The sequence below is a fragment of the Ctenopharyngodon idella genome, chromosome 10 (genome assembly GCF_019924925.1).
Source record: "Ctenopharyngodon idella isolate HZGC_01 chromosome 10, HZGC01, whole genome shotgun sequence".
Taxonomy (NCBI): Eukaryota; Metazoa; Chordata; class Actinopteri; order Cypriniformes; family Xenocyprididae; genus Ctenopharyngodon; species Ctenopharyngodon idella.
This window is the reverse complement of record NC_067229.1, coordinates 16,347,540-16,361,487: the sequence shown is the minus strand read 5'-3', so window position 1 is coordinate 16,361,487 and position 13,948 is coordinate 16,347,540. Positions and strand designations below refer to the sequence as shown.

The 13,948-nt window shown below is 38.3% G+C and overlaps 1 protein-coding gene across 4 annotated transcripts; it reads right to left on the bottom strand.

Annotated features, from left to right (window-relative positions):
- Positions 1-183: 183 nt before the first annotated feature.
- Positions 184-8,277, bottom strand: LOC127521781 (uncharacterized). Of its 4 annotated transcripts, none has more exons than XM_051911208.1 (5): positions 8,038-8,277; positions 7,709-7,901; positions 4,256-4,296; positions 3,838-4,161; positions 184-3,664 (listed from the first exon to the last, which is right to left on the bottom strand). In XM_051911208.1, exon 5 carries the CDS (start codon positions 2,612-2,614, stop codon positions 1,568-1,570), a length of 1,047 nt encoding a protein of 348 aa, XP_051767168.1. In that variant the 5' UTR covers positions 2,615-3,664; positions 3,838-4,161; positions 4,256-4,296; positions 7,709-7,901; positions 8,038-8,277; the 3' UTR covers positions 184-1,567. The 4 variants fall into 4 exon arrangements, with proteins under 4 accessions (XP_051767168.1, XP_051767169.1, XP_051767170.1 ...); XM_051911209.1 differs by having other exon boundaries at positions 7,709-7,896; XM_051911210.1 differs by lacking the exons at positions 7,709-7,901; positions 8,038-8,277 and adding an exon at positions 7,178-7,682.
- Positions 8,278-13,948: the final 5,671 nt, after the last annotated feature.

Sequence of the window (13,948 nt, the reverse complement as noted above, 5' to 3'; positions counted from 1 at the left end):
GGTCCCAGCATGCAAAACATACCTTATGCTGGTGACCAGCAATGCCTGATTTTCAGCAGGGGTTACTGTAAAACAAAAGGACAAGTGCACTTAAGTAAATATACAGTGCCACTTACAGTGTGTTTATGCTATATTTACAGTGTGTGAGTGCGCATTTTGCTTCAGTTTTGGTTTCACTCACTCCGTGTACAATAAAACAATGCACATACTCCATTTTCTGAGCAAATATCTTCCTTTAATCTTGATTCGAAGTTCAATCAAACAAATAAAATAAAAAAGCTAAATATGATCTTAAATCTTAAATATCATGGATGCGGTAAAGAGAACTGTGCGACTCCACTGTATTCCAGAGCGCACTACCGCCCAACCTCACAGTCTTAATTCTTAAAGAGCCAGTACACAATTTTAACATATTACATATTTTCAATGTAAAAAAAACAGAATATTTATCTAAATGGTATACATAAATTAAGCTTACAAATGAAAACAATATAAACAAAAATATTCAAAAGCTGAATCTAAGCAAAAACAGGCTCCTACACAGTGTGTTTGTGCTATATTTATTTAAATAAATGTCATTTGGTTTAATATTTTGTCATATAATAACATTTTAAAGTGTGGATTGGGTCTCCAAACATTTTTAGGGTCACTGCATACAGTTTTTTAAAGATTTGGTTCAGATCTTTATCCAGTAGAGGGCGCCACACAACAGTGAGACAAAAACATTCAGTTTGAGGCTCCTTACTATAGTAGAGAAGTAGAAAGGTTTGTAATGACAACAGTAAATTACAAAATTAATTGTATTTCTACAACTCGAAAAAATGCAGTCTGGTGCAAGGTGATGTTTATTAACAGTGAGGCTTTGGTAATCCACAGATGTGCAATATTTACAAAGAAAAAAATGTACAAAAATAAACAGGCAAAAGAATCACAAACAGCAAAATAATAATACAAAATCTATAGATATTTGTTTATAAATATATACACGTATCCTCCATATATACTCCAGCAAAAAAGTGTGAATAATATGTGTTATATATACGGAATGGGAAGGAGTTGAGATGCCGTGATTAATGTCCATGTGCCTGAAGTTAGCGTGTGCACCCACCACTACAGCAGCAACGGAGGGTAAAAAGTGAATGAGCTGTGTGTATGTATGTGTAAACCAGTAAACCAGCGTAAACCAGTGCCATTCAGCCAAGGCTAGATTTCCTCCTCCACATCACATCCTCCTTCTCCTGGAGGACTACAGTACGTTACACGAGACAGGTAGTCTGCCACAACATTCCTCTTCCCAGGGATGTGCCGCACTTGGAATTGGAAGGGTTGTAGGGATAGGTACCACTGGGTGACCTTTGCATTGTGGTCCTTCATGGTGTTGATCCAACTGAGGGCCGAATGGTCAGTTTCCAAGTCAAACACTTTTCCAAGCAAACAGTAACAGAGACTCTTTTTCAATCGTTGAATATCTTTTTTCTCTTGATAGCAACTTTCAGCTAAGAAATACCATAGGCCTTTGGTATTCCTGGGCCAGGACAGCTCCAATCCCCATGGCTAAAGCATCTACCTAAACCAAGAATCGCCGGGTGAAATCCGGACTCTGCAGGAAGAAGCCAGGAGTGTTGCTAGGGTCAGAAGAGATAAAGGGCTTAGCCCCAGAGAACAAGTAATGATGGAACATGACAGGAACCATGACTATAAAAAAGACAAAATAAAAGACATGAAAAACAACCAAAAAAAAAAAAAAAAAAAACAACCACAAAAACAACAAAAAGTCCAAGAGGGTGGTGGAGTGAAGGAAGTCCAGGGGGTGGGATGGAGGGCCAGGCCTGTGAAGGGGAACTGGACCTGGATCATGGCATGGCAGTGGACTTGGATTGTGGAGCAGAGGGGGGCCTGGAGCTTGGAGCAATGGCGGGCCTTGACCATGAAGCAGTGGGTCATGGTGCTTTGGCAGACCAGGGCCATGGAGCAATGGCAGATCTGGGACTTGGAGCAGAAGGTTCTGGTGCACTGGCGGACTTGGGCCGTGGAGCAGAGGGTCATGGTGCACTGCCGGACCTAGGGCATGGAGCACTGGTGGACCTGGGTTGTGGAGCAGAAGGTCATGGGGTTCTGGCAGTCCAGGGAAGTAGAGCTGTGGTGGGCCTGGTCCATGGAGCAAAGGTGAGTCTAGACCATGAAGCAGTGGTGGGCCTGGTCCGTGGAGCAGTGGCCAGGGTAGCGCAGGCTGAGCAGGTAGGGCAGACCTCCAAGGCAGAGCAGAAGACCACCATAGCATATCAGATGAGACAGAAGACCCCCAGCGCATATCTAGTGGGACAGACACGGCTAGATCAGGCAAAACTGAAACACAAAGCACAGAAACGTTAGCATTGGCCGCAGGAAGCATTACAAAACAGGCAGACACCTCGAGGGCGCCCTCCATGGAAATAACTGGATCAGCAAGGTGTCTCTGGTTTTCAGGAAGTTCGTGTACAACCTCTACGGTTGTGTTGAGGCAATGAGGAAGTTCATGTATGACCTCTGCAGTCGTGTTGAGGCAAACACAAAGTTCAGGTGCGACCACTGCTGTTGCGTCGAGGTGAACAGGAAGTGCAGGTATGACCTCCATGGTCGCATCAAGGCAAAAATGAAACTCAGGGGTTAACCCTCTGGGATCTGAGGGGGTTTTAGTTCTATATGTAGGGTTCTATGCAATACTTTTTATTTTTTATTGATTTTTTTTTTTTTTTTTTTTAATCAAATTGTGAGGATAACGAGGTGACTTGTGAATGACTGACATCTCTCTTTTCAAACAGATTACTGTAACAGTGTGTGCAGGTAATCCGAAGAAGACAGAAGAATCAGGTTTTCAAAAACTCAAAAGGTTTAATTTAAGGCAGGCAAACAGGCAATGCAAACACATCTAAACATAACAGTGACTGGAAAAAGAGTGAAGGCAAGGGTGCAGCTTAAATAGGAAAGAGAAATGAGATAAATAATGACACACAGCTAAAACAAATCATGACAGTAACTGTGGAAACAAGAGTGGCGGGAAACTGAACAAAGAAACACAGGAACAGAAGACACAAGCAAAAGGCAACCCTAAACTGTGACATTACTCCCCCCTCCCAGAAGGACAGTGGGGTCAAGTGGGGTGGGAGGGTGTATGCCCTGGAGGCTGGCTTGAAGAAAGTTAAACAAGAGGGGAAGCCTCCAGGGTAGCACTGGTTCAGGGGACCAGGGCGGTGCCGACAGTTCAGGGGGCCAGGGTAGTGCCGGCAACTCAGGAGACCAGGGCGGCGCCGGCAACTTAGGAGACCAGGGAGGATGGGCCTTCATGGCCTTACCCAGGACCCCAGGCTCGGCCACCATGGTCACGGGCATATGTAGCTTTTTAGCAACACTTCAGACCAAAAAAGTGAAAGGTGAAACTTTTCGACCCAACTTGTCATTTCTGTCACTGTTCTTTGTACTTCAGTTGAGGCAGAAGAGCATGGGGCAGCTTAAATTATTCTTTTACAGATAAAAATGAAGAAACACACTATAGATACTATCAGCAACAATAATACAGCTGTTACAATGTAAATTGCATGTGATGATGTCTCCACACTGTCTGCACCCGTTTCTTCTTCTTGGTTTTCTTGTTTGGTGGATTTGATTTCTTTTTCTGCTAGTGATTCTGCAACAAAAAAGTAAAGAAAAACTGCACAGTGATAAAGACAACAGATCAGTTTATAATTTATAGCAGCATTCAGTCTGGAGCATCACTAGTTGGTCCAACACTTATTGTATTCAGATTGTATTAAAACTTTTTAAATTAAAATCCTCATACATTCAACCAGTTTCACGTACCGATGATTAGTTGTACAGTCTCCTGTTGAGATAAGTGTGTGATGAAGCAGTTGAACTCTCCTGCATCAGCATTTGTCAGATTGTTGAGTTTGAGGGGGAAGTGTCCTCTCTCATTCTCTGATGGGAAAGTTTCAGCTCTGTTCTTGTACTGTGGGTCCTGTCCATCTACTGAATATTTACCCTTAATTATACTATACACAATTTTGTCATTATTGTTTCTCCAGTGCACATCAGTGTCTTGGAGTTTAAGATCATGTTCAGTGGAAGAACACGGCAGGACAACTGAACCACCAATAACAGCCTTTACCGTGACCTGCAGAGACACTGAAATGACAGAAACTGTAACTGTAAACACACAGTCTGGCATTTATTAATGTAGCATGATTTTAACTTTTAAATGTGTTGTTCAGATGCTCACCTTTATTTATCAGTACTGTAAACACACAGATGAAGCACCATCTGCAGAGACAGAACAAAAAATTCCTGTGGTAGATCATGACACTAGTGAAGGCAAAGTCAAAGTTTGATTCCCACACAGGTGGGATAAGATGACTTTGTGGTTAAATAATCTAATTTTTGTCAGTGGACAAAAGTGATCTGTCAGTTTATTTTTAATGTTGGATGTTAAGTTTTTATATTTGTTTGTTAATGGAGGATAAAACCAGGGTTGTAGCAATTATTCTAACACACACACACACACACATGTTTGTTTGAGGACATCTCAAAGACTTTCATTGTTTTTTTATCAGGTTAATTTTCTATTGCCTTTTGGTAATGGCTCACTTTGATCGGTTTCTGGATCACAGGCTGGAGGAGTGAGGAAACGACTCGAGGAAGCATCAATTTGGCCCTGTCCCAAATTACACCCTAAACCCTCACAGTCTTCCTTTGAGTCCACACTTTTGTGATGTAATGCCGCTTTGACTGTCGGGTAGAAGTCTGCTGCGGAGCTCGAGGGCTTGGACTCAAAGGAAGACCACAAGGGTTTAAGGTGCGTTTTGAGACAGGGCCTAAAATGACAAATGGGACACCCTACACCCTACCCTGGGTCTCGTGGAGTTAACGGACACACTCACACGGTGGCCATTGTAAATCCTTAAGACTGCAAGTGCACATGAAGTGTGCCAGAACTGTGTTCTGAGATGCACACTTAAAACCAGCCTGAAATATAAGCTGTTTTAAGGCTATTTAAGACATTTATGGGGCAGTTCACATCAGATGTTTGTAGCTGATTTAAAATATCTGTAATTTAAATGTGGGTGTAGCAATCAGTTTTTAAGATTTCAGGATTTCCCCATTTAATAGGACTTGGTCTTGGATGCCTGAGATAGAGTGCTGCAGCTAAGATGTCAAACCCGAAAGACTAATTCGCCAGTGGTTCCCTCAATATTTTCCTATGGGTTTTTTTCTATAATGGGGTTTTTACATTTATGAGTAAAATAAGGTCTGTGGTAAAACATAATTTGACGACACTTGGACGTTTTGCTCTGTAATGTTAACTGCGCACACTCACACCCCAAACGTTTTTAACTAATGACTTTTTTTTTTTTTTTTAAATAAACAAAACAGCTTTTAAATTTGCATTTTTGATAGGAGTGTGTGTATTATGTTTTAGAGCAAAACGTCCAGGATTGTCAAGACATTATTACTGCAGAAAACCACATTATAAAAATCCATAGGAAAATCTCGAGGGAACCAGTGGCGAATTAGTCTTCCGAGTTAAGACATCACACCTGCAACACTCTATAGCTGCCTAGAGATGTTGCAAATGGCCGAAATGGCCGCCGAGTAAACAGTCTGTGCTTAAAGACTTATATTTACTTATATAAAGACTTATATTTGCTTATATTCAGCAGCTGGAAATGTTGCCATTACTTTGATTTTATAATACATAATATTTAGAATAGTTGACAAGAACACCGCTGTCAAATGTAAGTTGTGGCATTACTTAACTCTGGCATTACATGGCTTGTGGGGTGTAATGAGTAATATAACGAGTACTGTAAGGAATTACTGTTGGCAGGGAGTAATAAGTAAAGTAACAATATTAGTTTTGAAAGAGTAACGAGTAATGAGTAATAATTTTTTTTTTCTTTGGGTAACAAGCCCAACACTGTTAGCTGGATACCACTACCTAAACGTAACCCTTACAGAAAAAGAAGAAGAAGAAGAAAAAAAGAGCTCCACCATCACGCCACTCAGACACCAGGTTTAAAAATTAACTGGAGCCTGGGGTGAAAATGCCACCACTGTTAATTTGAGGGACTGTTTGTTTGAAATGGGCCCCCGAACTGCTTAGGCTGCCTCTGCTCACAGTCAAACCTGCACACACACTTTAAGTGATAATAATTACATTTAGGGAATCACAGACACCAAGAGGGAAATAATTGTAGCCATATGTGCTTAAAGACCCAGCTGAAGCCCCGCTGCCTGGTAAATTTCAAAGTATTTATTATAAATAACACCACAAATCAATTTTTAATGTATAATATGTATAAATCAAGTGACACATTTTAGAACCTGTTACAGGTATATTACAAAAATTAACCAAACCCTGCTCAGAATAGGTTGTGTGCAGAATAGATTGTGCATCACTGATATTACATGGGAGAAATTTTTTTTTCATGAATTTAGAAGTTACTAATTAAAGTCTAGATAAAACCGTAAGTATAAAGATGTATGTGAATGCATCGCTTGTCTTATTAGAGATGAAAACACGTGTATGTAAAAATTTACTCCTCACCACTTTTCTTTGCTATGCCTCTGGGTAAAACTTATACATTCTTTTAAGTCAGACACTATTATTATTTTTAAGTCAGACACAACCATTATTACTATTTTATTACAGTAGTTATTACTATTTTATTACTATTTTAGTTATTACAGTATTTTATTGAGGGGAATCATTCATTCATTGATCACTGAATTCATAATTCAGATGTAGCCTATCATACATATATATTTTTTATCATTATTCAATTAAATTGTCAAAAGTCATCAGTTGAGTAAATTAATACATATATACAAAACTTAAATACACCGAAAGATCAAACTACTATCAACTAAAACTGACTGCATATACACTGAGACACAAAAGATGGTAATGCAATGCTAATGCTAATTGCTAATGGCTAAATCAAAATAATAGTTAGAGCAGATAAACCTGATAATCAGATTTAAAATAATTCATGTTTAATGTATTAATGATGCTTAAAAGTTTTCCATTTGTTATTCCAGTTTAAATAAAGCATGGTAACAAAAACACAGCAGGCCAGGCACAGCACAACTCAGACCGTCATTGCTAAGAAGTACCATTTCATTCAGAATTCATCAAACGTACCTGATCAACATGGTGGCCCAATGTTAATATATGTTTTTAAAATTAAGTAATTTTAAGTAATTAATTAAATACTACTTTTTCAAGCAACAGAAAGTAGGCCTATATCTTCCGCTCAATACACCATCAGACGTACTGTATGACATCAGACGAAATTGACGTCAGTAACCAGGTAAACTGATCACAAACCATATATTATACATCCAGATTGACCTTTACATGCTTTTCACAAGTTTTCACTCTTGATCTTCTACTGAATTTTCATTCTTATCAATACTGAACATGTTTCTGATCTCAATCATTGTATCTCTGTCATGTCTGGACTTTAATAAAATCAATAAAAAGCATTAATTTCTCCTCTTCATATAGACTACAAAATATTCACTGAAATATAATCAAGTTATATACATAATAATAAAAATTAGCTAGTCGTTTTAGCAGTTAGTTGTATTGTCCTTATGTCTGGTGTGACGTTTGGTCCAATAAGTGAAATGGACAGCTGTAAATTAAATGAATAAATATACTCAGACTTACATGAGTTTCTTTCATAAACTCCTCTGGTAAAATGATGTTTTCAGGATTCTGATCCTCAAGTGAAACATTTCTCTGAATAATGTCTCATATATTCCTTATGTCACGTCTTAATGTCACGTCTTAATTTGTAGTTTATTGTCACTGTAAGAGCAGAACAAGATTGCAGAGTTTCCAGCAACATCCTCATTCTGAGCTACGGAGAAAAATGAAAGAGAGAGAACTGAAAACAACTGGAAAATACAGCCTGGACTTTTAATGAATTTGGCTTTCAAATGGTTTTCAAAAATGAATTCACAAACAGTTTACATTATTCTACAACAAGAAATTACCTGTTTTCTTTTTCATATCTGGGCTCAAACCAGAAAGATCTGCTTCAAAGTTCTTCTCTCTTGTTTGCATCCTGACAGACTGTTGAGCTGAGAGACTCAAGGGTGATGTTCTCTTATGGGAGGAGAGAGACTAGATGAGCTGCTGAGTGAGCAAGTATGTTGTGTATCATATACTTCCTCATGTCTTGGTTTTATTTATTTTTATCAGTTACATCCTCATTCTGACCTACAAAAAAAAAAAAAAACCTGAAAGAGAGAAAGCATTTGCATTTCAAACTTTGCTTGTTTATAAGCATACAATATCAGCATGTAGTTTTGATTGCATGTGTTGCTTGTTTTAATTCAATTGAAAGTTTTGAATTAATTGGCACATGTACCTATATTTGTTTTGCTTTAAATCTTTTTTGCATTGTTATAATGGTAATATTTCTCTTGATTTTTCTTTTGTATTGTATATTGGCATTTTGTATTGTGTTTTTGTATCATTTAGTTTGATTTCTCTTCAGTAGTTTGCAGAGGTGTGACCTGATGCCATTATCTGATGCGTTTCATTTACTAGTAAGGAGTGGTGTTTGATGTGGAAACTCTGAGCACCAGGATGTTTGTCATATACACACATGAGAAGGGCTCCATGTGTTTATAATATTCTGGTGCTAAGATACATCTAGGGCCCTTAGAGGACATTAAAGACCTCATGGATCCTCAAAGAGCCCCAGTGCACTGCCTCAAAACACACCTCCATGTTTGGCTTTCTTGTCTTAACAAAGATTTACAATTTTTGCAAGCTTGTTTTGTTTTGACCTGTTATGACCATTACTTACTGAGGTCTGAAACGAGACACTTCAGTTGGGACATTCCCACTTCCAATCTCGTCTTAAAGGATTAGTTCACTTTTAAATAAACGTTTGCTGATAATTTACTCACCCCCATGTCATCCAAGATGTCCATGTCTTTCTTTCTTCAGTCAAAAAAAAATTAAGGTTTTTGATGAAAACATTCCAGGATTTTTCTCCATATAATGGACTTCAATGGACACCAAACGGTTCAAGGTCCAAATGACAGTTTCAATGCAGCTTCAAAGGGCTTTAAACGATATCAGACGATGAATAAGGGTCTTATCTAGCAAAACGATCGGCCATTTTCGAAAAAAATACAACTGTATATACTTTATATAAACAAACGTTCGCCTTCTAAGTGCCACCGCATTTCTGTATTCTCCAAAAAGCTTATGCTGTATGTCCTACGCCTTCCCTATTCAACTTACGGAAGGAACGCAGCGCCAGTTACTTTTTTTTCGACTGAAGAAAGAAAGACATGGACATCTTGGATGACATGGGGGTGAGTAAATTATCAGCAAAAGTTTATTTAAAAGTGAACTAATCCTTTAAATGTGTCATCAGACCTCAGTGAGTTTCAGTGTCAAGTTCACATGTAAACCACAGGATGTTGCTATGAGACCATTTCATGTTTTTGTCAATTATTGCTGATAAACAGCTGATGAAAAGCAAAAATTAAAGTAGGCCTATCATATACATAATGCCTAACCTTAAAGTTTTTATATTTGACATTTAGGTAGTTCTACGCTATGCTCATTGGAAGCAGGACTTGCCGCCATCTTGGAAGTGACATCAAATGACGCATCTCGCTGAGTTCAGAGGTGGAACGTCCGACTTCGAGAGACGTTCTGAACTTTATATCAAGTAGGAGGTGGGAAAAATCCAAATTCCGAGCTGCCTGGAAAGCAGCATTAAAGCACTTTATCAAGACACTGACCACTTCAAATGTTGTTAAATATGTAACAATTTTTGCTTCTGTCATACTCAGTTAATAAGGTAGTTTTAAGATAGTTGTTTATATCTTTTACTTCACTGCGCCTGTAGGAAATGTTAGTATACATTTTCAAACATTAATTTTGCCATTAATTGTAATAATACAGTCTAGGAGGAGTCTGACTGTCACAGTCTGTTTAGTTTCAGTTTAAGGACTTTTGGTTTGTTTTCATTTGTCACATGTTCCTTTGTCACATGTTCCTTTGTTCAGTTTCCCGCCATCATCTGTTAATGTCATCACTAGTTCATTTGTATCACCTGTGTTCCATTAATTACCCCTGTTAAGTCTGCTACTTAAGTTCCTCCCGTTCACTCAGTCTTGGTCTGTTCATTGTCCGATTATGTTGTGTTGCACCTGACTGCCTGTCTCCCTGTTGGATTATTCATTAAACCAGTATTTTGGATTTATTCTCTTCGTCTGTGTTTCCCTTCCTGCAACCCAGCGTGACACTGACAACATTTGTCTTTAGTTTTACACATTTTTTTTTGTCCAAAAAAAACTTGCCTGTGTTGTATGTATTACAGCATTGTTGTATTGTCTTTTATATGGTTACAAAACTACTGAAGCCTGTTAAATACATAGATACCTTCAGTTCATTTTGTTTCTTTTATTGTTGCTGTGGCACCAGGATGCTGGAGTTATAAACTTTGTCACAAGAAGACTGCAGGACTCCACAGATTTCTGGTTTTGAGATATGGCTGGGGCCTCAGGACCAAAGTCCCTTTAAGACATAAGTCATTTCACTCGGCAGCCATCTTTGAAACGCCTCTGGGGCATGCAAGTGCAACTCCTATCTCTTTGAATGGGGAAACATCAAATTCTCCAAAGCTGTTTGCCAAGCTTTCGATTAAATTTCATATTTGAAATCACCAATGAAATCTGACAACAACTGTCTCATAATTTTTTTTTTCCAAACGCTCGAATCATGACAAAAAAAAAACTATTTTTCAGGCTGGATCAAACTAATGCGCATGCGCAGACCTAAATGCGCGTCTCTTGTGCCTCGTTTCGGAGGCGCGCGTCTGACTGTTCTATAGAAACCAGTGCTTCTAACGGCCGCTGCAGTGACGCGATGACTTTACCAGTCGGCGATTGGCTCTTATTTTTAAGGCGGGACTTATTCCGCGTTACACTTTCTCCCATTCAAAACAATACGAGTGATACGTCTTGTGTTATTCTATAGTCTTTGCTCAGGACCCATCAAGAGCCTCATTAGGCCCTCAAGCCCCAGTGCAAGCAAAGAGCCCAAAATCATGTCTCTAGAACATTCTGATAAATTGTTTATGCTCTGTTCACTATGTTCCTCTTCTGATTAAGCAGCTATCATTGTGTTTGACATGCCAAAATTCTGCAATTTTCAGCACACAAGTAAGAAGTATCTTCAGCAACAACTCTTATTGTGGCAGACATATAAAAAAAAAAGGCCTAATGGGATGTTGGACAAGAAGGTTATTTAACTAATGTGTAATCGGGAATCGTAATTGATGTGCAGTTTTAACCTTAAAAAAATATAAAATTATCCATAAAGAAAATACATTTAACAATGTAAACACCAAATGAAGAAAGAACACTTGTGGTAAAGAATTGTTCAAACATTTGTCCTTTAGCGGAAAAAAAAGTTCCTGTTTTAGTGTTTCAATATCCGTTTCTGTTATAACAAGTTATTTCTGTTATAATAAGTTGTCAGAACGTCGTGTCGCAGTTGCTCAATGTTGCGTAATAGCGTTGCTACAGCCCTGTGCACGGTGTTCATTTTAGGACTTCCTCACACCTCAGTCATACAACGAAAAGGCTTCTGTCATCGGACAAAACGGCATCGCGCCTCAGACTGAAAGGCTTCAGGTCTCAGGAAAAACGACGACAGGTGTCAGGTCTCGTACAAATAGGCATCGAACGAAACGGACTCAGATAAAAAAGCATCAGACAAAACGGCATCATACATAAAGGCATCAGACGAAACGGACTTAGAAAGAAGCGAATTGCCCCGCCTCAATGTGATGTCACGTGCATGCAGTTTTCTGTTAAATGTTACACTAAGTTGTATAAAACATATCCCACTGAGAATTTGTAAATTTGTATTATTCACTAGTTTTATTTGCATGTATAAAAAGTTAGCAAAATAACATATTGCAAATAGCTTGCATTGCAAACTATTGTGAACACATACGAAAATTAACCATGGTTAAAAGTGTGTAACTATGATTTTTTTGTTGTTGTTGTTTTTTTTTTTTCCCGGATTGATAGGCTACTATTTGTATAACAATAATTTTACTACAAATACCATAAACTATAGTGTAGCAAAACCATGGTTAATTTGTGGTTACCATTGTCAATTACAATAACCATTTTGTTTTATTTGTAGTGAAACCATGGTTCATTTTTATAAGAGGTGTAAAAAATCTTTCGAGCTACTTGAATGCGCTGTTATAAGCACAGCTGCTTTGTGTACAGAGGTTACCAGGGAAACGGCTTTATTTCTTCTGTTCCAGCGCCACCTACTGTCAGAGAGTCGATTAGGCAAGGCAAGACAATTTTATTTAGCACATTTCATACACAATGGTAATTCAAAGTGCTTTACATAAAAAGGAAACAAATACATAAGAATAAAAATGGAATGCATAAAAAATAAAAATAACAATAAAAACAGAATACCACTATCTGGATGGAAGAGTCACATTTTACATTTTCATTCAGCCCATTGCTGTTTTTCTGCAGACCAATGTGAAAATCGACATGTTCTTTTCTGTTCTTTTCTTTTCTTATAAATAGCCTACATGAATACCATCATCAGATAGATTCTACATAATTAACATGCACGCACACACATCTTACATCAATTTGGGAATAGTAACAGTAAAGAAAAAGACAACTGAAGGACGGCATTATGGTGGGATAAAAGCCAATAGAAAGTTAGGCTATACAAAAAAAAAACAAAAAAAAAAAAAACCTGATGCCTTTTAGTCCGATGCCTTTTCGTCTGAAGCCTTTTGGTCTGAGGCTGTTTCGTTCGATGCCTAATTGTACGAGACCTGACACCTGACGTGGTTTTTCCTGAGACCCTGAAGACTTTCAGTCTGAGGCGCGATGCCGTTTTGTCCGATGACAGAAGCCTTTTAGTCTGAGGCATGACGCCTTTTTGTTGTATGACTGAGGTGTGAGGAAGTCCTAAAATGTACACCGTACCTGTGGCGTCTTACAATTCTACGTTGTCAATGTTGTGGGCACTTAGACCGCGACGTTGCCATAGTAGAAATGCAACGTGCCACAGACGTTGCCACACCGTAAATGTGTTTGCTGGGATACATTCTGTTATTAGAATGATGCAGAACAAACAGCCAGAATATAACAGCACAAAAAGTGTAAAATCATAAAATTGTAATTTACATAAAACTCAGTCATGCAGGGTCACACTGATAGACTCCAGTGCAGTGTCAAACACCGTCACGTTCATCAGCTGGAGTGCCCTTGAGAGCCATCAGGGGGCACTCCACCCCAGACTTTTGTCATTCTCATAAATGGGTTTATCAGTAACTCCTCGCTAGATCTTGCATGTCTGTTTGTACTGCTTCTCTGGGCCTTGTATCCTGGTTTTCCCATGTCTTGTTTTTGATTCTCTGCCTGGTATTTTGGATTTCTCAGTTTACATCTGCCCTTATCTCAGTTATTGTTTGGATTGCTCTCCTGCGTATGACCTTTCCCTGTTTTTGGATTATAATCCAAATATTATAGGGTATATATATATATAGGGTATACAAATATTAGGGTATACCCTCTAAATAAAGACTGCATTTGGATCCTCAACCATTCGTGTTTCGGAGCAGTATATAACAAACACTATTAACAGTACTTAGATTACACAAAGAACAGTGTGATTCATGTATTTTTTTTTTTTTTTTTAAGATAAATGTTCATCAGAATCTCTCAACCAATTTTGCCTAGTTTCGTCTGGACATTCATTGAGAAGATGTCTATTTTAATAATTCTACAGGTCAGTGGTATTTTGTTCAAACCATTAACCTTCAGGTAATATTTCACTGCAGTTACTGTGTAATTGGTTTAATCAAAACACCAGAAAAGTAAA